The sequence below is a fragment of the Protopterus annectens genome, chromosome 17.part0, assembly GCF_019279795.1.
Source record: "Protopterus annectens isolate FY-2018-M chromosome 17.part0, PAN1.0, whole genome shotgun sequence".
In the NCBI taxonomy this organism is placed as follows: Eukaryota; Metazoa; Chordata; order Ceratodontiformes; family Protopteridae; genus Protopterus; species Protopterus annectens.
In genome coordinates, this window is record NC_056751.1 from 554,668,555 (window position 1) to 554,691,939 (window position 23,385).

General features: G+C 41.9%; 1 protein-coding gene across 1 annotated transcript in view; it reads right to left on the reverse strand.

Annotated features, from left to right (window-relative positions):
• LOC122791843 (cytosolic 5'-nucleotidase 1B-like) overlaps positions 1 to 23,385 on the reverse strand; it is a 690,897-nt gene that overhangs the window by 76,564 nt on the left and 590,948 nt on the right. The window contains exon 5 of the mRNA XM_044059803.1: positions 20,086 to 20,264. Coding sequence (XP_043915738.1) covers positions 20,086 to 20,264 — 179 coding nt within the window. The remainder of the gene's footprint in view (positions 1 to 20,085; positions 20,265 to 23,385) is intronic.

A 23,385-nucleotide genomic window follows, 5' to 3' on the forward strand; every position in this document is an offset into this window, starting at 1 on the left:
AATATCTATCAGGTTTGACAGGAGCAGGAGGAAAAGAGTCAGGGGTTAAGTTAGCCTCCGAAAAAGCATCATCCACAATATCCAAAACAGGAGGAATAGCCAGGGATCTATGTTGGGGGAGAAGAAGAAAATCCCTTAGTCTTTTCTTAGATTCCAAATACTCCTGTCCTTCCCAGTGGAAATGTTCCCTCATTTCATGCAAAGTTTCCCCAAAAGAGAAATCCACAGGGGGAGAAGCTAAAGGAATGGATTCCTCAGCATCAGAATCCTCATAAGGAGGGAAAGAATATTCCTGGTCAGAAGAAGAAACTGAAGAAACAGAAGCCTGATCAGAGGAATCATAATAAACATCCTGCCTTGGCCTTTTATCTGGAGGGGGATGTGAACCCCTAATCATAGTAAGTAAATCCTCCGCCATCTTGAGTAACTGTTTCTGTGACTTGGGAGCTGGTTCAGAAGAGGCCTGTGTTGCAGTCTTTGATTTAGAAGGAGTCTTTGCCTTTATTAGAAGCTGAGTAGGCCTGAAAACCCCTTCGGAAGCCGGTACCTGCACAGCGGCTCCGGACCCATCCGAAGGAGCATTGTCCGAAGGTCCTGCAATAGAAATATTTAAAGGCCTGGTTGGCTCCTCATGAGAGTCCATTTCGGCCATCGGTTCTGAAATGGCTGACGACAGGGGCTGCAAAAGCGCCTCACTGACGACGGCATCAGATTTGGACCTCGGAGGCCTGTCTTTATCCTTGCGACGTTTGTGAACTTCGGTAGCCGGAACCATATCCGATGCCATTTTGTAGTTAAAGCGCCTACCGAAGTAATGAAAAGCAAAATCGTACCTTCGTTTAATTGTACGTTGATTGAATCTAGCACAAAACCGACAACTAGCTACGTCGTGGTCAGGGCCTAAGCAAGGAATACAGTAAGAATGAAAATCCTTATGAGATATTTGCTTCCCACATGAAATACAATTATTAACTTTTTCTGACATTGGACTGGAGCAAGAAAAAGTTTCCCCAACGGGGTACTTAGCTTTGAGTGGAGAAGAAAGCCTTCGGACTGAAGTTCATCAGAAAAAATAGTCAGGAGTCAGCCGACCGGCACTTGCGAACTGCTATCACTGCACGGCAAGAAAGACTGGAGAAGATGGCGTCGGCTGTCAGCTTTGTACTCCTGGTGCTCTGACGTCAGGGAACATGGTTGAACAGCCGACGCCGGACCCAGACTTTGGGATTCTGGCCGACCGAGGACTGCCTACCGGCAGGGGAGAACCCTACAGTCATGACTGCAACAGTGAAACACGATGAACATCTGATAATGTAATCCAGGCAAACAAAACCTTAACTGCCTGAAGTCAGGATGAACAGGAATGTGATGATAAGCAGCTCTTAAGTCTAGTGTTACCATGAAACATAACCAGGGCCGGTTTTAGCATTTTGGGGGCCCCCAGGAGAGGTCAAGCTGGGGGACCCTTAGCACTTCCAGTCTACGTATCACCCTGTCACTGCCACCCTTCCTAAACAACCTTTTAGTTCATGCTGCAAACTTTTAGTAGTATGCACAGACTGATCCTTTGCTACAATATTCTTATATTACAAGACTTGTGTAGTACACTGTGTTGGCACAACTCACAAAGGGACAGTTACAATTACTGGCATTTAGTTGCAGCAATGACATATTGTAGTAACTCTATGTACATGTCTAAACTTAGGTGAAATGGCATCCTAGGCCTGTTTCAGATCCCAACCCCATACACAGCAGCCTCCAGTCTTCCCCTGTCCCCCCTCATCTTGGGCTCCCCGTATCATCCACATTACTTTTTTCTTCCTTTCCTCACATTTTGCCTTACTTTTCAGCTTTTTCAAGAAGCTACAACTTTCTATATGCTCTGAAGCCCATTTTTAAGTTTTTTTTTTCTTTTTACACACCTTTTCATCCAATAAAGGCTTGAACAGAAATTCTGATTAAGTGAAGAAATTGTGTTGTTGTTCAGCTTTAGTTTTCATTGCATCCTTTCAACACACATTTCCTGAGCAAGACAGTACAGTAATAACCATTTAGGAAATAAAGAATTTCAGTTTTATTTTTTTCTTTAAAGGAAGACAAGTTGTACTGAAGGCTTAATGTTCAAAGAGGACAAAATAGTAGCTCACAATAAACTAACAACCCTTTGTCTGGATACACCGGCCCTATCTGGGAATTGCCTGCATCCCAATCCCCCCAAAAAGACAGCTTTTGCATCCCTCTTGTGTTAGACAGGATGAAGGCAGAGGTTCAAATTACCACAGTCAAGTATTTCAAGGGACTGCTGATATACATATACATAGTATTCCTCCTCACTCCAAACTGTCAAAGGCAGCTACCTGTATATGTGTCCTAAATGTGATTGTGAGGAAAGTGAAAAAATAATGACTCTAGTAACAAATTCTACTTTGTTGCGCCTACACAAGTTGTAGTAACCTTCTTTGTACAGCTCTGATGTATGTAAGAAAAGTAAAAGAATCACTGACCACACTGCCCTTAACCCAAACGCAAGCTTTAATGACTTCATGTGCATACCTCTAAGATTTGACTGTGAGGAATACCACCACAGCCCCCCCCCCCCCATATAACCTGCAGCACCTTTCTGTACACAGTCATCTAAGCGGGGCTGGTTTTAGGATGGGTGCAGTTGAGAGCAGAGGCCATTATCAACATTATGCTAACAGGGTCATATCACAGCCATGTTGAGGTTAAAGAACATAATCAGAAATTTAATATATATTTTCTCTTGATTTTTTCTCAAACAATAGCATTTGTGGGCCCCCCCACACAGTCAATGATGATTAAGGGAGCCCTTTGTATCCATTTACACAGTCTGGGGAGTAGGGGTCTCCAGTGTCTTAGAAGATCTAAATGTCTGAATGTTCTGGGATATATGTTATGCCTTACTTTTGAAATATAATTTCTTGTTAGCTACATTTTTTACTGACACTCAGAAAAATAATGTATATATTCTGGCATTATTGTGCGTGTGCACAGATAAAACTCACTGACATTTTTACACACACACACACACACACACACACACACACACACACGCCATAGCAATATTAGTTTTGTACTTATTTCAGCAATACATTGTACAACATTGGTACCAGCAAACCAGATTAGTGACTGCTGTTAAGTAGTCATCAGACAGAGGCATGGATGGGTGACTTATTTACCTTAGTGAGGAATAAAGCAAACCTCTCACTGTCCCTAATTTCACAGACCTTCCCTGATTTTGCACATAATTTTGTTCTGTCCTTTGTAACACACATTTGATTTGCTTGTAAATCATTCAGGATTACAAACAAGTCAATAAATCCAGACAGAGTTTTATACTTAATGTACAAAAATCATGCTGATACAAAAGGTGTTATTCTATTAACTTTGTCGTTGAATCAGAGTAATATTTAAAATGTGTTCCTGATTTTGAGCCTTTATTCTATCCTGCTGAATTCTTCAGTGAAGAAGTTGAGAGTTACAATATCTGGTATTCTGCAAGTATTTATAAAACTCCCTAAAAGAGAAAACCAACCCTGAAGATCAGAAGTATTAGCTCTTCTTAAAATCCAAGGCATGCATGGACACTGGTCACACTGGGCTACTGATCTCTCTAGTGCTTACCATGTTCTCATGCTTATTATCAGCTTTATCCTAACATGTTCATATCACAGACCTGATCACATGAGAATAATCAGGAAATTAATACATTTTTTTCTCCTCATTTTCCCCAACCAGCAGCAGCTTTTGTGGGCCCCCCACACAGTGAAGGATGATTAAGGGGGCCCCCTTGCAGCTATAGGCACTGCAGGCACCTAAAGCTGGCTATGTTGTTAGTTTTAGTGTAGAGAATGTCCACCAGCAGGGTTTAACTAAGCCAAGAGAAAAATGGAGATTCAGACTTTCTGAAAGAGAGAGAGGGCCAAGGTAGGAGGGGGTCACAAGGTCTTTTGAACAGTCATTCACACTCGAGTGTCCTTGGTTTTGGTAGGTTTTAGATTTCTTTTTGGAACTTCCTTACCACTTCTTCTTAAACATCTACTTACCCAAATTCTGATGAGACTGTTTTTCTATTTTTGTCAAAATTGGATGAGGAGAAAGAAAATCCCTTGAACAATTTGGAAAACTGGGAGTGAAAAATCTTAAGATTCCCTGAATCACCGTGCCCCTTTCATCGCACTTTTTATCACCTCTGCAGCAAAGTGGGCCAAACACTAAATGTCTATCCAAGGGAAAATTTTAAATCTAATCTTGATCATCCAGAAGGTGCTAAGAGCCAAGCAAACATCCTTAAATCTGTACCAGTGGCCATAGCCCTGGAAGTAGTTTCAACAGAGTCATTCATACACTGTAAACAATGAGTAGTGACCTGTGCAATGGAAGAAACTAAGTTATTTAAAGCAGACTTCACAAGAGAAAGCTGTAGCTAAAACATTCCTTACACTTTCTCAATAAGTCAGAATAAGCTTTAACATATCAGCCTGACAATTTAAGATTCTGAAATTCAAAGTTGCAGAAGTATACACGTTTCCCCAATACCCATCAATAATTTTCCAATCCTTATTAGAAAAGGTAGGATTGGAATTAAGTGCTAAGCAGCAAAGGAGTGAACTAAGGATATAGCTGCTGGTCAGGTTTGGGAATAGTATATAAAAATTTAAAAGACTGCAGAGCTTTACACATCCTATCTACCTTTTTAGGGACAGCTGGTTGTCCCATCAGGAAAACTGTAGGCAGTAAGACGCACATTTACTGAAGCAGACAGGACAGAATGTGTGTAGGTTCTAGAAAATCCTTCTGGAAAAACTCACAGTATTTTTTGAGGGACTGAGAAACCTCATAGTTCTCCTACTGAAAACATTGGACATTCTAGCAATAGTCTCAGAGAAAAAGAACCTTCATAGGGAGGATCAGAAAAACAGCTCTTCTCTGGGTCTGAATCAGAAATCTAAGGACAAAACCCTGAATTCATCTCTGCATCTTCTTGTTTGGATTCAGAATCTTAAATCTCTTCAGAAAAAGTGGCATCCCTCTTCCTTTTACCAGAAAGATCACCAGCCTGAATCAAACCCTGAGCTAGTCCCAGTAAACTAGTCCTATCCAAAGAAATCTTTGACAGGAAACTTGGGGCCAGCTGTGTTACTAATGTCAGATGCTGCTTCCCCAGGGATGGGCGCAAAATGACACAGGAAAACCTTCCCTGTTCTCTCTCCAAGAACCAACAAGAGTGGTTCCCCCTTGCCCACTGAGGGTGCAAAATTCTGACACAACAGGGAAACCTTCCCTGTTCCCTCTCCAAGGACCAACAAGAGTGGTTCCCCCTTGCCCACTGAGGGGGCACCCAACATTCACAGAGGCCGTGGCTAACCCACCAGTCCATAGTGGCTGTAGGTGCTACACCAAAGGGATCTGGGGTAAAAGAAAAGTGGTCTGAAGTACAACAAATGGTCACAGCAGAGTCAGCCACCAGCATCTAAGGCAAATTGCTACTCTGCTGTGGTGGCAGACACGGTTTGCTTAACTTTTTCTTTTTGCGGCTGGAGGACAGACTGACCATTGGCATGACAATTTGTTCCATGGTCAAGCCAAAATGGTGCTTCTATCCTGGAGAAAACCAAGCAACAATGCCAACAAAACTACCAGTCCACAAAAGTTACTTTTCTTTTTTTTTTTAAAGAAAAACAACAAAGTAAAAAGCACTTTCAAACACTACTGCAGCCCCACAGCCTTAAAACACAATTTCTCCACAGAAAATAGTTAAGGCTACTGTAGCGATGATCAATACGAAGAACAGTCTCCATATTTTCAAGTTCATGCTCAATATCTAGACTCCTGGACTATGGAACCCACAGGTGAAATACCCCGGTCTCTGTCCACATCAGAATCATCTGAACAAACATCCTCTTCTTTGGAAGTAGAGGAAAAAGAAATACAGGGTGATGCACTTGATACCCAGGATTAAAAATGCAACAAACTCCTAGCTCGGGAAATATCACTGTTTGCCACTGGAACCATCTTCCTTATGGTGACAATGATTAACCTTTTGTTTCTACTTTTTAAGGACATTTTTTGAAAAAGACAGACAAAGAGAATATCATCCCGAGCAACAGGTCTCGCTCCCTGGCCACATCCTCCTTGGGTGTCTCCAATACCTAAAATAGGTGGTTCTCCCATGGCCACATCAGACACTGGAACAAATGAAGAGGACGTGTCTGACTCCTGGTCCATAGGGTTACACCAGAGGGATTCATGGAAACCAGTAAGTGGTCTGAGAAACCAGTTACAGCCATTGCATTCATCTACTATCAGTTGAGACACTGACTGAGGGCTTGTGCTTTAATTCCTTTTTCATTTTAGGTAAGCTGGAGGAGGAAACAGCAGGATTAGGGTAAATATCCATAATGTAGCCAAAGAAGAAGCCTTACTGCTGGTAAGGAGTAAAAGGGGTCAGGCAAAAAAAGAAGTTATGTACTCACCATAATGTTCCATCTGTGTTGTCCATTTTCATTCTTCAACAGTTGGGTTCAGATCTAACTTGGCCATTATTTTAGCTCATGGACACTAAAAAGCTCTCGAGCTCCTCCCTTATCCATAATGCACCAACCCCTAACATACCACAGACCTTGTTTGCTGATAGACAAAATGTAAGAAATATTATCATAATATTCTTGACAGAAGAAGCCATTATCTGGAGTTCAACAAAAGGGAACACTGCTGTCCTTATAAGTTATTGTTCTTCCAGAAATCAATTTAGAAAAAGGTTGGGGATTGGTGGGAGGGGAGTTGAGTTAGAATGAAAATGGACAACATAGATGGAAGGTTATGGTGAGTACCTAACGTCTTTACCTGATATAGTCAATTTTCATTCATTCCTCAACAGTGGGGACACAGCCCCCAGCTACCTAAAATCCCAGGTGGACCCTAAGGAAGGATATTCTTTGAGCACAGTTGAGCAAAAGGCTGCTCTTTCCCTCAACAGCAGATCCAGTCTGTAATGAGTAATAAAGGTATGAGGATTAACCAAAGTTGCAGCCCCACATATGTTGTCCATGGAAGCCCTTGACAAAAACACTGAAGAAGCAGCCATAGACCTAGTTGAACGGGCTCTCAAAAGTTTTGGTAAGGACATACCCAACTTACTGTAGATAGATGATATACAAATCAGTCAGCCATATGACTAAAGTTACCTTTTCAACTGATTTACCCAATTTAGAATCTGCAAAGGAGACCAATAATTAATCAGTCTTCCTAATTTCTTTTGTTCTCTGTAAGCAAAAATGTAATTGTCCATGAACTTAAGTGTAACATCACCTTTGTTTGCAAACGTTAAACAAAACACACCTTGAAGTACTAAAGGCAGCTTTTACTAATATAAACTACTACATGTAAGCAAACTAAAGCTGTGCCATCTCAGTGAAGGTTAAAAACTAGTTTAATAAACTCAAACAATAAAAACTGTAAAAACGCAATGTGAAAACAATTTACAGTTTTTAGTGTCAATTTATTAAAAATACAGTGGTGTACACTTACCATAAATGTAGATGTTGAGTGTATTCACTGTTGCAGTCATTACATTTGTATTTGTCGGCATAAGATTTTCTAGTACTAGGCCTTCTGGCCTCCAAAATGACATCCATCACAGGTTTGCTGAGAGATGTAAAGGGTGAAATTAGTTGATTAGCCACACTGCAAGATTCAAAGTTTGGAGCTGAGTGTGCAGAATTTGATAGTTCTGCTGAGACAGTAGATAAGGTGTCTGAGGCAGGTACCACAGAGGAAGGTGCGACACATTGCGCAGGAGTGGGTACCAGTGTTGGCGAGTTCAGTCTGGAGCAATCAGAATAATTTTAGTTTGTCCTGTCTGACTTTTAGTAGGACTTTGGAGAGCAGAAGCAAAGGGGGAAAGGCATAGACTGATGGGTTTTTCCTGCTGAAGGATAGAGCATCCACTTTCCAAGCTTTTTTGTGATGAATTCTTGTGCAGAATTTGTCTGATAGTTTTGGGGTGCGGCAAAAAGATCTATGTCTGGGCTCCCCCATTTGCATGTCAACATGCTGAAAATCTGTGGTTCCAGTTTCCATTCGTGTGGGTCCATAAGATTTCTGCTTAGTTCGTCTGCCAGAGTATTTTGCTTTCCTGGCAGGAATTGAGCTTGTAGATGTATTTGATAAGTCAAGGCAGTGTTCCACAATGCCATAGCTAGTCTGCAAAGGGAGTAGGAATGTGTACCCCCTGCTTGTTTACGTACCACTTGATGTGGTGTTGTCTCTGTCTATCAGCAGTTGTCCTGGATGAAGGTAGTCCTTGAAGGCTGTCAAAGCATTCTGTACAGCTAACATCTCTTTCTGACTGATATGTAGGTGCATTTGATTTGGGCTCCATTTGCCCTGAATGCATCTCCCTGCCAGATGTGCCGCCCCCCCCCCCCAAGCATAGTCTGATGCATCTGTAGTCAGGGTGTGGGCAGCAGGGGGTGGAATGAATGACCGTCCCTTGTTTTGGTGGCAGGCCTCTGCCCACCATAGGAACTCTAGTTGCAGGCAAGGTATGATGGAAATCATTGTTTCCAGGCTGTGACAATGTTGACTCCCATAAGCTTTTTAGGTACCATTGAAGTTTCCTCATATGCAGTCTTGCATATGGAATTAGAAGAATGCAGGAGGCCATGAACCCCAAGGCCTGCAGAATTTGTCTTGCAGATAGCTGGGTGTTTGTGGCCACCTGTTTGAAGTAAGTCATCAGTTGAATTTGCTTTTCGGGCGTAAGGTAAGTCATCTGGGCAGTTGTATTCAAGCTTGCACCAAGGAATGTAATTTTTTGAGAGGGTACCAGTTGTGATTTATTTTCATTTATGGTGTACCCTAGACAAGTTAGAACCCTTTTTACAAATGCCAGATGTTTTAGAAGAGTGTCCTTGTTTTCTGCCTGAATTAGACAATTATCCAGGTATGGATAAATTTGAATATTTCTTTGTTTGCAAAATGCAATTATTGGTGCCAGGCACTTTGTGAAGACCCTGGGTGCAGTAGATAAGCCAAAGGGCAGTGCAGAGAACTGGCAATGCAAGTAGCCCGCTTTGAAGCGGAGGTATCTTCTGCAAGGTTCTCTGACTGGGATATGCAGGTAAGCCTCTTAAGTCTAGAGTTACCAACCAGGCATCTTTGCCTAGCATAGGTAGTAAATGTTGAAGAGTAAGCATCTTGAATTTTGGAATGTCCAAAAATGTATTTAGAATGGATAAGTCCAGAATTGGACACCATGATTTGTCTTATCTGGGTACCAGGAAAAGTCTTGAATAGAAACCTTGTCCCTTTTTCCTTTTCTGGTACTGGTTGAATAGCCCCCCTATTCATGAGGGACATGACTTGTTTCTGGGCCTCTGCCCACTGATCTGGAGGCAGATCTGGCCATCCGTTTGGGAATGGCAATGTGTGGAAATGAAATCTATATCCCTGGGATACTATATTTAAATCCCATTTGCCCTGGGTAATCAGGTGCCAATTTTGTGCATGAAGTGCCAGTTTTCCCCCCAAAGGGGCGGCCAAAAGATAAGTGCTTGGTGATTGCAGTGGAAAGTCATTGAGAGTGTTTACCATAGGGAGGTGCCTTGTTGCTTCCATATTTGGAGGTGGAAGCACCCCATTGCTTTGTTCTAAAAGTTCCTTGAGACTGAAACCTGGAACCTTTGGAATGTCTGGATTTCACCTGAGCGGCTCTAGTGGGTACTGGAAAGGACCAGTACTTAGTAGGCCAGTGCCTACTAAATCTGTGTGGCTGCACTTATAAGAAATCTTTCACAGTTTGCATAGATTTAGCTTTATCTTCCATCTTTTTCAAAACTTCTTCTGCCTTATTACCAAAGAGACTGTCCTGTTGTAAAGGAGCATCCAACAATTTTGATTCAACATGGTCAGGCAGACTTTGCTCCTTGAGCCAAGCATGCCTTCTTATCACAGATCCAGTTATAGCAGCCCTGAAAGAGTCCTCCAGGGAATCAAAACCACATTGCAAAGTATGTTTTCCAACTTGTTTAGCTGAATGTAATAAAATCCTGCAACTCTATTTTCCACAGTCAGAAATCAACATAATTTTCTGTTTAAATAAACCCGTGGCATGCTGTTGATATTTAAGCATATGAAATTGACAGTTTAAAGCCCTGATAGCCAAGGTTGCAGACGTGTAAACCTTCTTACCCCATCTATCCAGTGCCCTGGAATCTCTGTCAGAAGAGGTAGGATTTTTAGCAGTAGAGGACTTAACGCCCTTGGGACCCTGAGAAATGGTTTCAGGGTCAGCTGTAGGGTTTTTGAAAAGGAATTTGTGGGAGTCAGGAACCCTGTAGTATCTGTCTGGCTTACTAGGAGCAGGGAATCAGGAGTCATAATGGATTCTGAGAAAACATCATTAACAATGTCTAGAACAGGAGGTATAGCCAAAGGCCTATGCTGAGGAAGAAGAAAAAAATTCCCAAGTCTCTTTTTGGATTCTCTCCCAGTGGAAGTGTTCCCTTAAGGTATGCAAAGTTTCTCCAAAAGAAAAAAGAGATGGCATCTTCTGCATCAGAGTCTTCATAAGTGGGTATAGATAAATCCTGATCAGAGGAGGAATCAGAAGAAATAGAAACCTGATCTGAAGATTCATAGTCAAGTGCCTTGCCTAGGCCTCTTAGCAGGAGGGGGATGGGTACCCCTGATCAAGGTAATTAAATCTTCAGCCATTTTGATCATTTGTTTTTTAGGCATTGGGGCCTGTATACGTGGCCCAAGTGTCGTTTTTTTAGACATAGAAGTAGTTTTTGGCCTTAGTCTGGAAGATGTCGTCGGTTTAATATACAAATCTTTAGGTCTGAAAACACCCTCAGAAGCCGGTGCCTGCTCAGCGGCTCCGGACCCATCTAAGGTAGAGTCATCCAGGGGTTCAATACTTAAAGCATCTCGCGGCATACCGGACTCCGAATGGGTCTCAGTAGAGGCCTGCAAATCAAAAGTAGCAGGTATCAGGGGCTGCGAAAGCGCCTCACTGAGTACCGGCGAACCGTCAACTGGCTTATGAGAAGGATCGTCGTCTGTTTTGGACCTCGACGGTCTGTCTCTGTCTTTTTCTTTGCGTTTTTTGGGTATTCCGGTAGTGGGATTGCTAACCGACGGCATTTCTGGATAGTTAAATCTTGAGCCAAAATATTTATAAGCAAAAATATACAGACGTTTAATCATGCGTTGATTAAATTTAGCACAAAACCGACAGCAAGACACGTTGTGGTCAGGGCCTAGACAAGGAATACAGTACAAATGAAAATCCTTATGAGGTATTTGCTTCCCACAAGTAATGCAATTAACTTTTACTGATATCGGTAAGGAGCAAGAAAAAGTTTCCCCAACGGGGTACTTAGCTTTTAGTTGAAGACTTCAGTTCTGAAACTCGAAAATGAAAATTTCAGGAGTCAGCCGACTGGCACTTGTGAAATGCTTCTGCTTCGAGCACCGCATGGCAAGAAAGACTGATGTAATGGTGTCGGCTGCATGTTTTATACCCCTGACGACCTGACGTCATGGAAGAAGGGACAGCATCCGATGCAGGACCCAAGACGTTGTTAATCAGGCCAACTGAAGGCAACCTGCCAGCAGATTACCCAAATGTAATGACTGCAACAGTGAAACACGAGGAACATCTAGTTTTTAACCTTCACCATGGCGGCACAGCTTTACTTTGCTTACATACAGTTGTTTGCAAATTTTCGAAAGAAAACTGGCAGACTAATGGACTAGTTGAAGATTCTGACACCACCTTAGGAAGGAAAGAAGGGACTGGTACACAACTGCACTCTATCCCTATGAGAAATCAAGTAAGGATGTTTAAAAGACGGTTCTTGAAGTTCTGAAATTCTTCTAGCAGAGATGATAGCCACCAGAAAGACAGTCTTCAAGGTCAGAAACTTAAGATCACATTTTACTGCTGGTTCAAAAGGGGAATGAACCAAGGCCTGTAGTACCAATTTAAGTCCCATGGGGGACTGCTGGATCTTTATAGGGAGGTCTCAAAAAAAGAGCAACTGTCAAGAAGGCCTTACAAAGTTTAGATGAAGCCAAGGTTGAGTTCTCAAATCCAATGTGAAATAGAGACTGCTAACTGAACTCTATTGGTTGAGGAGCTAGCTCCTTCACTGAAAACTGTTGCCAGGGGCTGAAAAGGGGTCAATATGTTCCTGAAGTGTCCACAAACCAAACCTCTTCCATTTACTTCTGTAAAGCTTTCTTGCAGAAGCTTTATGGGAAGATAAAAGTAAATGACAGATAAGGGGACAACAGCATCGGTTGTCTGCCTACTTAAGGAAGTGGAGAAACCATGCAGTCAAGCTGAAGGTTTGAGATATCCAGGTGAATTATGCCTATTGGGTAAGACAGGAGGTCTGGAATCACACCCAGAATCCAAGATTGGCAAACTAGATGAAGCCAAAGAAAGGGGAACCAAATCTGTCAAGGCCAGTAAGGTGCAATGAGGATAACTCTGCTCTTCATCCGAAAAGCTTTATGCAGAAATTTGGGGATCAAGGGAGTTGGGGGAGATGCATAGATGAGACTGGGGGGCCAATCGTGTATTAGAGCATCTCTCAGTAATTCCCCTCATTGAGGGGGGAGAATTAGGGCAAAGAAACTGCTACTCTTCTCGTTCAGGGGAGATGCAAATAGATCACAGCAAAGCTGGCCCCACTGGTGAAAAATCATTTCTGCCACCTTCATGTTGAAAGACCACATGTGAAGTAGTAGAATGGACCTGCTCAAGCTGTCCGGACTTCCCCGGAATGTGCACTGCTTTCAGAAAATGGTTGGATGAGATTGCCCACTGCCACACTCGGAGGGATTCTTGTTTGCTGATGTACCAAGCTACTGCCATATTGCCTGAATTGCAATTATCCCAAAGAGTGTGTCTTGGAAGGCCTACAATGCTAACACTGCTCTCATTTCCAGGACATTGATATGCATGTTGGCCTCTTTGGGAGACCAAGTGCCTTGGACAGTTTTCCCCAGGAAGTGCCCCCCTCCCCCAAAATGTGGGATGCGTCCGTGATCACTATGGCCTTGGGCTGAGGAAGGATGAAAGGATGGCCTGTAGAACCTGATCTGATTGAATCCACCACCAAAGGTTTCTTTTGCATGCCTGAGTGATTCATATTTGGGCTGACATGTATTGGTAAAGAACAGACGACTGAGTTGCTAATGTCCATTGAAGAATTTTCATGTAAAATAGAGGAATTAGGACTATAGCCGCCGACACTGACCCCAAAGTTTGTAGAATCATTCAGGCTGAGAATGTGGTACTGTGAATTATTTTGCTGACCTGGAATCTGACTGACTGTATTCTTGACAGAGGAAGAGAAGCGGTCATTGATACAGTGTTGAAAACTTCTCCTATGGATTCCAATGTCTGAGACAGTTCTGAGAACTATTGTAATTTATGGTTATCTCATGATGGGAGCAAGTCTGGGGTACCTGATCTCATGCTCTTAATAGTAGATGCCTGGTCGAGGAGGTAATGAGCGAGTCATCCAGTTAAGGAAACACTGAATTCCTGCAGTTTGAAGTGAGCTGCTACCACCGCCATGCATTTGAACACCCTGGGGGCTGTGGTGAGGCCAAAGGGTAGTGCTCTGAAGTGGTAATGACAGGCTCTCAGCTAAAAGTGTAGATATCGTCTGGATTGTCTGTTCATTTTTATGTGACAGTACACATCCTGAAGGTCTATCAAGTACATATAGTAGTCTTTGTACAAAAAAGGCAGAATATACTGAACAGTGACCAAACGAACCTTTGCATGTCGAACTGATTTGTTCAAGTTGTTGAGATCCAAAATCTGTCTCCAGTCCCCCGTTTTGGCACTGAAAAGAATCTTGAGTAAGTTGCAGATTTTATCTGGTCTGGTGGGGCCTCTTGGATGACTCTTTTCTAGCAGCTTTTGTATTTCTAGTGCTGCTGCTTTCCTCTGATGGGGTGGAACATTAGGAAATTTGCATACAGATAGAGGTGGATGGGAAAAGGGAATTGTACAATCCTCTGCAAATAATCCTCTACACCCACGCCAGGCTCTCTGGTGCAGGGATAATCAAACCCAGACTGCTTCCACAGGGGGACAATCGGGCCTCTTTTCAGGAGTGCTAGTAGGGTCTCTGTCAGAAAAGCAATCTTTAGACCTTTGGTTCTGCAGGCCACCTCTGCTGCACAGGCAGCATCTTCCATCCGAGTTCCCCCCTCTGCCTCTGGGGGAATTATTTTCATGTGGATCTTGGAAAAGACCCTGGTACTTTCTCAACCACGTCTTTTGACCACCTCGCCGATTCCTACAGAAGGTTCTTTGAGGGACTGAAAAACATACTCCCACTGCCGAGACGGTCTTTCCATCTTGCTCACACCTGGAGTGTGTTTGTCCTTTATCTTAGGACCAAACAATGAACTGCTGTCAAAAGTTGCATACATGAACTAGGACGTGAAGGGCTGCACAAAAATCACAAAAGCACATCCAAGCATGCCTCCGGATGAAAATGCCTGAACCCGCCGCCCTTGAGGTACCTTCAGCTGCATGAGACAAGCCTCATGGACGAATTAGAAATGGATTGTAGGGGTTGCTATATGTGAGGCCACAGAAGTCGGAGTCTCAGCAGCAGTGGTCCCAGAAAGGCATTTTTACAGTTCCTTTATCAAGTCCCTTTGTAGTCTTGTAAAGTATGCCAGGTAGTTCAGCGATCTAAGGCAAAGGTCACTGAAACATACACACGTTTCCCAAATCTGTCCAAAGCCCTAGACTCCCTGTTAGGAGGATGGACAGAGGAACTCTTCTCAGCAAGTTCCTTCTTGGTGGCCGCTGACATAACCACAGTGTCTAGGGGCACTTGTCCAGCTCCAAAAACAATCAGAGGTGGTGCACTCAGAGTGGCAGGTACTAACTTCTTCGGATCTGATCCAGATGATCCCAGAAGACTCAGATGCAAGGGCTCCAAAACGACAGACTGGGATTGGAGAGGGAGCCGAGACTGGTGGAGTAGTACAAACAAGGGCTTTCTGACCCAAAGGGGTAGGAGCTGGGAGAACTCCCATCTGTACCTGCGCTGAGAGAAATTTCCTCATCATTCTGTCCACATCAGCCTCGGTCAGACTTCTGGAAGAATGAGAAGAAGCTACTGATGGGGACCTGCGAGATTCGAGGTATGGGGAAGGTACTCTAGAGGGTAATGAGTCTATGGATGGGGAATACCTGGTCCTGGACAAAGGCCTCGGATTCGAAGGGTTGGGATTGAGGAAGCCTTTGTTGACTCGGACAGTGGCCTAGGAGCATTCTTCGGATCAGACTTGTTTTTTCCAAGGTGGTTCTGTGGTAGGCTCCGACGAGGGAGTTGAGGATCCCGAAGGGCTTGAAGACTTACCTGAAGGGTCCTTTAACTTAGATTTGGGAGGCTGAGCCCCAGAAATAGCCTCCGAAGAGGATGAAGGGAGCAATCCTTTCAAGATTAATTTATTTTTCCTATAAGCAATTGCTCACAGGTTGAAGGTCTTACAGATTGTGAAGATGGTCTGGGCCCAAACAGTATACGCACAAAGTGTGCATCGGAAACAGGAAACTTGTACCTTCATTTCTTGCACTTTTTAAAGCCAGAGGGACCTTTTCAGACATTATGAAAATACTAAAAACAAAAATAGCAGAAGGAAGTGTTTTTTAATAGTAAAAAATAGAAATAAAGAAAAATTACCAGTAATGGTAAATAGATCTACACCAAAAAAGTGTAAGAAGGAAAGGGAAAGAGGAGATTACCAACTTCTGTAATATGATTACACTAAAAAAGTGTAGAAAGGGAGGAATTAGAGATGGAAAAAAATCTAACATTTTAAAGGAAATAATTGGGAGGTTGTCTGCTGCTAATTTGGCAGGCTTTAAGTTTAGTTAAAGAGTTTTTTTTATGTTGGAGGTAGGTACAGGAGAAAAAGAGAAGGCAGTGGGGAGATTGGAGGGGAAGGAGGTTGTGTTGTTTAGCTAGTGATATAGTATGGTTTGTGTGAAGTGTGTGTTGAATGAGGTAGCAATATTTTCGGAGGAGTGAGGGATGTTAGGAGGAGGGGTACTGACTTTACCTGGGTGGAGGATGGAGTTTATGGAGGACCAGAATTGTTTGGGGCTGTGTCGGGAGGAGTCTAGGGCAGACTGGTAGTATTGGAATTTGTCCTGTTTTATTAGCTTTTTGACTCTATTGTGTAGTTCTAGGAATTTCTGTCTAGTTGAGGGGGTTTTGGTTTTGCGTCAGTGCTCCCAGACTTTATCCCTGTTTTTCATTTCTGACTTAGTGGTTTTCTGTAGCCATGGGGAGGGTTGTGCTTTGGTTCTGGAAAGTCTTATGGGGGCATGGTAATTAAGGATGCTCAGAAAGGTAGTACTAAAAAATTCAACTGCGTCATCAAGACTGAGGTACTTTAGAGGATGCCAGTTACATTCTTTGAGGGATGAGATGAATGTGAGTGGGTTAAAGTTTAGTTTTTTACACATTTGACTGTAGATGACTGGTTTAGCTTGGTATAGGTATTTTTTGAGTAGGAATGTTGGGGAGTGATCACTGATGCTATCTGATAAACAACCTGTTATATATGATTGGGGCTCTTACTGACTAGTATCCAATCCAGGGTAGTGTGCTTGATGGAGTTTTTATTTATCCTGGTTGGTGACTGGACTAGTTGGGTGAAGCCATGAAGGTTTACATGATGGGTTGGATGGTTGCCAGAACAGGACTGCCAGTCAATATTGAAATCACCTAAAATTATAGTTTCTTGGGGGAGATGGTGGGTAGAGCAGCTGAGGAGGTTTTCTAGTGGAGGGATGTTTTGGCCAGGTGGGAAGTAGCATCCAATTATGTTGATGGTTTTGTTTTGGTTTATTTTGAGGTTGGTATATATTACTTCTTCATTGCCTATTTGTGGAGCTGATAATTTTAAGATCTGGATGTTTAGATGCCATTTAAATATAGCTACACCGCCTCCTTTCTTGCTTAGCCGGTCTACTCTTAGTATGTCGTAACCGGTAGGGTGGATTTGCTCACTGGTAATGTGAGGTTTTAGCCAGGTTTCTGTCAGGATGACTGTATCTGGGGAGTACAAGTCTATGGTGGCATGGAGTTCATGGACTTTGTTGGATATACTTCTAATATTTAGGCTGAGTAGGAAGTCACTTGGCTTTCTATTGGCGGTGACATGGGAAAAGTTGTGGTTTCTAGTCTGATTATGAGGACTGGGGTTGGAGATGGTAGGGCCATGATTGGGGTGGATGTCTCCACTTAGGGCTAGTTCTGATATGTATATAAGGTTATTAGTTTTCTCAGTTTTTGAATGTGTTTGTTTATTAGGGAAACTTTATGATTGTGCTCTGTGGGTAATAGGTATGGTGGGAGGGTTACTATGTTAAGTTGTAGGGATGCTTTATGTTTTAGTAATATAGTTGGTAGAATATGCGGGGGTGCATAGGGATGGTTCTTGAGTTGGTGAGAGGGGAGTTGAGTAAGGTGAGACATGAGTGGTGGTGTGAGTAGTAGTGCAGTGGTAGTGGTTGAGTGGGGGAATGATAAGTTTTGGTAGGATGTAAGATATGCAAGGAGAGTGCATGCAGTGAGCATAGGTAACGTATGCTTGTACATGTTAGCTGAGGAGGAGTGATAGTAATGGGAAGATGGAGGAGGTAGTGTTGGGTTTAGTGCTATGGTTGGCTACTGGAAAGACGGGAGAGGTTTATGAGTGTAATAAAGGTAGGACCACTGGGGGCAGGAGGCAATAGGGGGCAGGGTGGGGAGCAAAGCGGGTAGAGACCCTGTTAGTTGCTCCTACGAGGGGGCTGGAAACAATCAGGTAACAGAGTAAACTGATAAATGAACATATGATAGTGACAAAGGGTGGTTGTAGTTATAAAAATGGTGCCTGCCACAGGTAATATTTATTAACTTTGGGACTAGCTTAAGGTAATAAACAGGGAGGGGGGGAGGGGGAGAACAAGGGTGTGAGCAGGCAGTTCTTTTGTACTGCTGCTAATGAGCCAAAGCAAAGACAAGTTTGTGTTTAAGAAACAATCAGAATTGGCCAAGGACTGCTCTGAAACCAAGTCATTTCTTAACCAGGTGGAAAAACAGGATAACCTTGTATCAGTAGGCTACTGTGGTCTCAGTTTAAATTAACAAACGCACAGTATCAGTTATGGATACTATTTGCTAACAGAAGGGAATAAGAGAGAAAATGGAAGATGAGTGTGTGTGTGTGTGTGGGGGGGGGGAGGGGGGGCTTACAAGCCAAAGCAGAGTGCTCTCCAGGAGAAAATGAATACTGACTCAAACAGGTAGACACATTATTACAGTCACTAATAATGAAATATGAAGAGCTGCCTAGTCAGACTAATCCAGACAACATAAAGTAAACAAACAGAAATCACATTCACAGGATGTGCATTAACAAGGTGGGAAAAATAAGTATTAAACATTCACAGCATGTAAACCAACAGGAAGAAAAAGTATCCAAATCAAAGCTTGTTAGGATTATGTATATCCATATAACAACATAAAGCAGTAACACAGACGGGACTTGAAAAAAATATCAATTGCGAACAACAAAATCCAGATACACCACCACCAGGTGCATCTTAAAACAGAGAAATCACTGCAGGGCCTGCTCTGTGTTTGAAAAGTGTGAGGGTTAAAGGAACCTTGCATAATCTATCAGACTTCTTGTGGCAGGAAGCTTACTGTCAAGCAAACTGTAGGCTGCTAAGAAAGCATCCTCTAATGCTGGCAAGACAGAAGGCACAGCTGCAGGCGGAGGAAAATCCACTTGCAACAAGTCATAATATCTTTGCTGGGATTCTGGAATTTATTTTTGCTCCCACTTAAACAACGGTTTCATTCTAGCCACAGTATTTGAAGAAGATAAATCTTTGGGAAGGAGATCTGAGGAAAACCTTTTCTCAAAATCTGACACCTCTCCTGTGGTACAGTGTAACATATTGAAAATGCAGACTAGGCTATAAAGCAGTCTTAGAATTAAAACAGACCAGAAATATTTACAGATCACTGCCAATCTGGGCTACCTGCTGTAGTTGACAGCAACTTAAATCTCTTGTCAGTTTCTATCTTCCTGTGTGCACTGTCCTATTCTTAGTAGCTTTGAAAACTGCCAAATCTTAGTTTAAATCTGTAATATCTTTGTTACTTGCTATCTCCATGTCATCTGCTGCTGTACAGTTCAATTTAAAATACAGACCATGAGATGCTCAGCTGCACAGCTGTGTAATTTCCATGCAGTGCACTGCTGCAGAGCTGTGCATCAACAAGATGCTTCCATGTGATGTACTGCTTAACATGTTGCCTTCATGCAATGCACTACTGAACACTTGTGCATTAAGGGGTTGTCCACATGTGATGTGCAGTAACACTGACCTTGATGCCTTCATTTATCACTATGTTCAAATACACCAGAAATGAGAACTAACCCCTCCACAGTGCATCCCATGTGATGCACTTAATACAGCCAAACTATAATACTTTATTGCCTGCACCACAGACCACTGTCCTCCTGACTGACTAAACTGTAGTAAACTTCCATGCTCCCCCCAGCTGGTTAAAATCTGGGGACAGCATACTTTGTTAAACACAAAGAGCAATAACATCTACCACTCAACTTTAAGCAAACTAGATGAGTATGAAAAATCACATGAATTCTGCACCAGCTTTTTATGCAAGCTTGTGCACCTGCATGCTGCAGATGACTGCTCTCTAAAGGATGAACCTTCACTGATAACATATTACTTTAACTACAATAAAAGTTAGCTGGCAGCCAGTTACCAGTTTGCTTCCACAATCTTCACCTGTAGCAAAAAATCTCAAGTCCTATGTTGTTCTGCTCAGATTTGTACAAGCAAGCAGTATCGCTTCTGTCATGCAGAAAAAAAAAATACAATAGAAATAAAAATGTAGTCTTTCAAGAAAGATTTACAGTCACTTTCTATACTATAGTTCAGTGAAGTATATCAGAAAAAAAATCTAAAATGACTATTACCTCTCCCATTGGAATCTTCTTCATAAAAGTCTCATAGACTTTGGCCATATAGAGTCCTTCTTTTTCATAAACATGATCCGTCTGGCCTGCGAAAAGCACAGAGTCTCCATCAAAGGCAATTCGCAATTGATCAGTGACTGCTACAACTTCTTGCAGAAACATGACAGCTGATGGAATTCCTGCAAAAGTAAATAAAAATGCATGTGAACAACTTTTACACCAATACTCCAGAAATAAATTTTAATTTGTTCCCTTATCTATTTCTGAAAGTTGTATGTGGATACAATCTAAGGTGTGATTCTGTTTTACATTCTTTTTTTTTTTTTTGGTACTGTTGGTAAGGATGTTCCAGCAAATGCATTACAATGAGTAAGAAATATCAGAAAGTTTTCCTATAGCTGTATGCAACAGTAAGATATGTGAACAAATATGTGCATGCTGGAGAAATGTGCATTATGCTTGGGCACCCAGTTTAATTCTTGGACAAATTGCCTTCTATGTGCAGTGCCCTTGTTCTCCAAGTTCACATAGGTTTCCACTCATCCTAGTTTCCTCCCACATTCTGTACACATGTTGGTAAGTTGACTGGTGATAATACAATGTCTCTAAATATCTGTGCATGTTTGTCTCGGCTGGAGTGGTATGCCATTGGGTCTGGTTCCTACCTTGTGATAAATGCATGCTGGGACTGGCTCTTACCTAAGTGGACTGGATTATCAGGCACAGGGAATGGCTGAAATGACATCTAATAATGCTGTGTATTGTGACATGCTAGAATCTAAGCTAAAAATCATCAGAAAGCAACTTCTGAACTGTGGCTTGGTTAAAAGTTAAAACTTTAACAAGTTTAAATAATGCATACTGCTGAACTGTGATGTCTAACTAATCTAGTGGCCAATCCCTACTTTATCCTCAAGAAAGGTACGGTCACATGTCAGTGTACCGTGCCACTGAATCTTTAATACTTGAATAATTTATTTTATTTTCTACTTTACATTTTGCTGACTGGGTTAGTACTACAAGGTTAATGGCCTCTTTTCAGGGAAGACCCAAGGCAGTATTCACACTGCATTGTGGAAATTTGGCTAAGGCACTGGGGAACTTCCCCTACTTGTCATTGTTGTGAGTAGGAACCATTTTGGAGGAGTACTTCCTATTGCCATTCCAGGCAAATAGGCAGCCGGGGAGAACGAGGGAGGCAGATGGAGAGAGAAGGATATGATGGAGCAGAGAAAGAAATGAAGGAGAAAGCAAATCAAGACTGGAGAATGTATGCAGGATTAAGAGGAAATGTTTCAAAGAAACTTGTTTGATGGAGATGAATCGGAAAATGATGGATGTATAATTGCAACCTTCCAGTTGGGAGGGTTGTCAGATGATTTACTTAAAGAAATGGTGATACAGAGTGAGCCAGAAAATGAAGATGATGTTTTCCATGGGGACATTATGGAGAAAATACAAAAGGAGGATGCAGAGACAATCCTGAAGAACAGTGGAATACTGCAAATAGAAAAAGAAGAGTGCACCATGTACCAGCAGATAAATGAAGGCTCCAGAAATCTCTTTGTAAAACCAATGGTCCACGTTTAATATAAAAACACAAACACAGCAACTGCAGGAATATAAGCGCTTTCACGTTCTTTCCAACGCTTCATCAGATATAAAAGCAGTGAAAAACACCTTTCCCTTTATACAAAAACCACACACATGACATCACCAAATTCAATTAAGCAATCAAACAATTAAGAAAACAAAATGCATTTAAAAAGCAGAATGCAACAAAATGCATTTTAAAAAATGCGACTTAATGTTTAAGGCTCCTAGATGCTAAAAAAGGTTTAATGGATAGCTTTTCATTGAGCCCAAATCTATGGGCTTGCAGTTTCATTATCCATTTGCCCTCTCTTTCCTCTATCCTATTTTTAATGTTACCCAATCTTTTGTTGTTCCTTACCAACTCCAGTACTTGGAATTTAAATTTATGTTCACTGTTCTCTTCCATTATATGTTTAGCAAGAGCGTTAGTGGTATTGCCCTTATTAATGGCATAAACATGTTCTCTTATATGCTCTCGTAGTGATCTGGTTGTCATACCGACATAAAATTTCATGCATTGTTGGCACTCAGCTATATAAACCAAGCCAGTAGATTTACAAGTGGCATGATTTCTAAATTTATAACTCATCTTAGTGACAGGATGTGTAAAAGTGTCTGAGTTGGATATATGTGTGCATTGATTACATGCATGACAAGCAAAAGTCCCTGTCTTCGTATTGGGGTACCTTATCTGATGGGTATTATCATAGCATAGGAGCCTATTAAGTGAGGGCATGTTTCTATATGCAATTCTGGGTCTTGTGTCCACCAATGATCTTATCGTATCATCAGTCATTAGTATGTCCCAATGTCTATTAAAAACTTTTAGTATATGATTATTCCTGTTGGTAAATGGAATGACTATCCTATTAAAGTTATTACTTTTACCACGTTTGGGTATCTGTGGTTGACTATGTGTTCTATTAATCAGGAGAGCTCCCTCATGTTGCCTACAATAGTCACTCTTAGAGACTGCTTCATTGATGTGTTTATCGTTGTAGCCCCTGGAACGAAAGTTCTCTGCCAGGACCTTTTTGTGCTCACAATATGCTGTTGTTTGTGATGTCAGTTTTGATACTCTTACCATCTGATTGGTAATGATGTTGCTATATACATGTTTAGGGTGCATACTTTCTCGGTGCAATAAATTGTTTTTCCAACATTCCTTCCTGTGAAGTTCAGTATCAAAACCATCAGGCGTGTTAATAATCTTCACATCCAAGAAATCAATGCTGTCAAAGGAATGTGTGCACTCAAACTTAAGAAATTCAGTAGTACCATCAAGATAGGTAACAAATGTCAAAAGTTGTTCAACAGTCCCTCTCCACAATAGAAACACATCGTCTACAAATCTATTGTAGAATATAAGATGTGCACTAAATGCCGAATCTCTATTAAAAACAAAGTCCCTCTCCCAATGTGCCAACACCAGACTGGCATAGGCGTTGGCACATGGGGTGCCCATTGCAACACCTTTAGTTTGTAAATAGTATTGATCCTTATAGCAGAGCACATTATTCTATAAAATAATTTCAAAAGTGACATATATCTGTGTACCATGCGTTCAGGGAGCTTATGGTTCACTAGCATGCCTCAAACAAAATCCATGCCTGAACAATTGGGTATAGAGGTGAAAAGAGATTTTACGTCTAAAGAGATATATATATATATATATTTATATATATATATATACACATATACATA